Genomic DNA, 3032 nt, shown 5'->3' with positions numbered 1-3032 from the left:
CGGGGGAGGAACCGGGGCCGATTTGGGGGTTCCAGGGAGGTCGGTACCGGCCCGGGTGGGGTGGGGGGACAAAGCCAGGCTGAGGGGGGGTTTGAGGAGCGGGGAGGGGGCTCGGGGGAGCGGGGAGGGGTCTGGGGCCCCCCCACTTCCCGGCGGGTTCCCCGAAACACGAAGGAAGCCGCTGCAGTCGGGGGGGGGGGGCGGGGGTGGGCCGGCCCGGGTCCCCCGGGGGGAAACCCCCCCCCAAAGCGGGGGGCCCCCCCCCCCCCCCCCCCCCCCCCCCCCCCCCCGAGTCACCCCCTCCCCGAGTTTTGGGGGGGCTCCCGGCCCATCCCAGCCCAGGAAGGAGCTGGAGGCGGGTGGAAAACCACTGGTTTAATACAAAAAAAAAGGGGGTCCGGGGGGGCGGGGGGGGCTCCTGGAGAGCCCCGGGGGTGGTCCCGGGGATTTTGGGGGGGGTCCCAGCGGGACCAGCCGTGCTGGGGTGACACCCCCCCCTCAACGCGCCAGCGCGCGGGGCTGGGGGTCCTCGAATGTGCCCCCCCCCCTCCCTCCCCTCCCCACCACGGGCGCCCCCGGGCCCCGTTTATCCCGGGAAAAGCCGCCCCGGCAACTCCCGGCAATTCCCGGCGATTCCCGGCGGGAACAGCGGTCGGAGCCGCCCACGGGGGATTCGCCACTGGCGCCAGGGGCTGCGGGGAGGGGCCCCGGGACCCGTCCGACAGGTCCCGCGGGGGCCCCGGGGCACGGGCAGGGCGTGGGAAGAGCCCCACGAGCCCCACGAGGGGCCGGGAACGGCACCGGGAACGGCACCGGGAATGGGGGCCCGGGAATGGCACCGGGAATGGCACCGGGAATGGCACCGGGAATGGCACCGGGAATGCCGGTGGTGGGAGGGAAGGTGGGGGGGGAAGGTGCCCCCCCCGGTGGGATCAAGGTGCAGGTGTCCGTCCGTCTGTCCGTCCGTACCTGGAGAAGGGGGAAGGTCCCGCTGATTTCGTACCGTGGGACCACCCCGGGGTGGCCTTGGGGGCCACGGGGGCCACTTGGGGTGGTCGTGGGGCCACTTGGGGTGGTCATGGGGCCACTGTGGGGCCACCGTGGGGTGGTCATGGGGCCACTGTGGGGCCACTGTGGGGCCACACTGGGGTGGCCTTGGGGCCAGGGGGTGTCCATGGGGCAGCCCCAGGGCTGTGGGGCAGCCATAGGGTGTCAATGGGGCAGCCATGGGGTGACTGTGGGGCATCCATGGGGCTGCCTTGGAGCACCCATAGGGCCATGGGGCATCCATGGGGCATCCATGGGGCATCCATAGGTTGGTCTTGGAGCATCCATTGGTTATCCATGGTGTAACCTTGGAGCACCCATAGGGCCATGGGGCATCCATAGGGTATCCATAGGGTATCCATGGGATATCCATAGGGTATCCATGGGGTGTCCATGGGGCATCCATAGGGTATCCATGGGGTGTCCATGGGGCATCCATTGGTTATCCATGGGGCGTCCATGGGGCATCCATAGGTATCCATGGGGTATCCATGGGATATCCATAGGGTATCCATGGGGTGTCCATGGGGCATCCATAGGGTATCCATGGGGTGTCCTCGCAGCACCCTCGGGGTGGCCTTGGAGCACCCATAGGGCCATGAGGTGTCCATGGGGCATCCACAGGTTGGCCTTGGAGCATCCATTGGTTATCCACGGGGTGGCCTTGGAGCACCCACTGGGAGCCTGTGGGGCACCCCCGGGCGCTGCCCCCCCGCCCCCCCTCAGACGGAGGTGGTGCACTCGCGGGTGAGGGGCGAGGTGGGCAGCTCGCCCTTGGCGGGGGGGCCCCTGTCCAGGGAGCTGGACGAGCGCAGCGGGACCCCCATCCCCGCCCCGCCCCGGCCGGGGGGCTGCGCCCGGCGGGCCCCGCGGCAGCAGAGCAGGCGCAGGAACTCGGCGCGCATGTCCTTGCTGCGCAGGGTGTAGATGATGGGGTTGGCGGCCGAGTTGAGCGCGGCGAAGGCGAAGAAGTAGTTGGCCTTGTAGAGGACGCGGCACGAGCGCACGGGGCACGAGGCGTCCATGAGGAGGATGATGAAGGCGGGCAGCCAGCACACGATGAAGGCGCCCAGCACGATGGTGACGGTCTTGAGCAGCGCCAGGGTCTGCGCCGAGGCGATCTCGGCGTGGCTGGAGCGCACGATGCAGTAGATGCGCGTGTAGAGCCCCACGATGGCCAGCAGGATGAGGGTGAAGATGGTGGTGACGAAGAGCACGTAGCGCTTGGAGTAGAGCGGCAGGACGGTGGAGCAGTCCCGCAGGTCGCTGATGCAGTTCCAGCCCATGATGGGCAGGCTCCCGATGGCGGCGGCGATGACCCAGCAGGCCCCGATGAGCAGCACCATGCGGCAGTTCTTGTCGCTGCTGTACACCTTCACCTTGGTGATGGCCACGTGCCGCTCGATGGCGATGGCCAGCAGGCTGAACACCGAGGCCGCCAGCGTGGCGAAGGCCGTGCCCTCGCGCACGAACCACTGCACCGGCGTCAGGTTGAAGGTGGTGGCCCCCGAGAGCAGGATGTTGGCCATGAAGGCCAGCCCGGCCAGCAGGTCGGAGAAGGCCAGGTTGCCGATGAAGATGTACATGGCCAAGTGCAGGCGCTTGTTGCGGCAGATGGAGACGAGCACCAGCAGGTTCTCCAGCACGATGAAGCAGCAGAGGGCCACGATGAGCCCCGACAGCGCCCGGCGCGACGGCGACGACGGGCCCTCGGCGTCCTCCTTGGTGTAGTTGTAGTGCTCCCAGATCTTGTGCCGGTTGAAGTATTCCTTGTAGATGCTCCCCATGGCTCGTCCCGGCCCCGCGCCCCGGCGGCGGCTCAGCGGGACATGGCACCGGCGAGCCCGGAGACCTGGAGGGGGGACACGGCGTGGGAACGGGGCTGGAGGGGTGGGAATGGGGCTGGGATGGAGTGGGAGTGGGGCTGGGGGGACTGGGATGGGGCGGGAATGGGGCTGGGATGGGGTGGGAGTGGGGCTGGGGGG

The 3032-nt window shown here is 69.5% G+C and overlaps 1 protein-coding gene across 1 annotated transcript in view; it reads right to left on the bottom strand.

Annotated features, from left to right (window-relative positions):
- Positions 1-1769: 1769 nt before the first annotated feature.
- The window catches only part of S1PR2 (sphingosine-1-phosphate receptor 2), a 2906-nt gene continuing 1643 nt past the window's right edge, over positions 1770-3032 (bottom strand). Inside the window, exon 2 of the mRNA XM_027632408.1 lies at positions 1770-2899. Coding sequence (XP_027488209.1) covers positions 1770-2834 — 1065 coding nt within the window. The 5' untranslated portion in view covers positions 2835-2899. The remainder of the gene's footprint in view (positions 2900-3032) is intronic.

The sequence above is a fragment of the Corapipo altera genome, unplaced genomic scaffold, assembly GCF_003945725.1.
Source record: "Corapipo altera isolate COAL_440 unplaced genomic scaffold, ASM394572v1 60327, whole genome shotgun sequence".
Taxonomy (NCBI): Eukaryota; Metazoa; Chordata; class Aves; order Passeriformes; family Pipridae; genus Corapipo; species Corapipo altera.
This window is presented reverse-complemented; position numbering and strand designations above follow the sequence as displayed.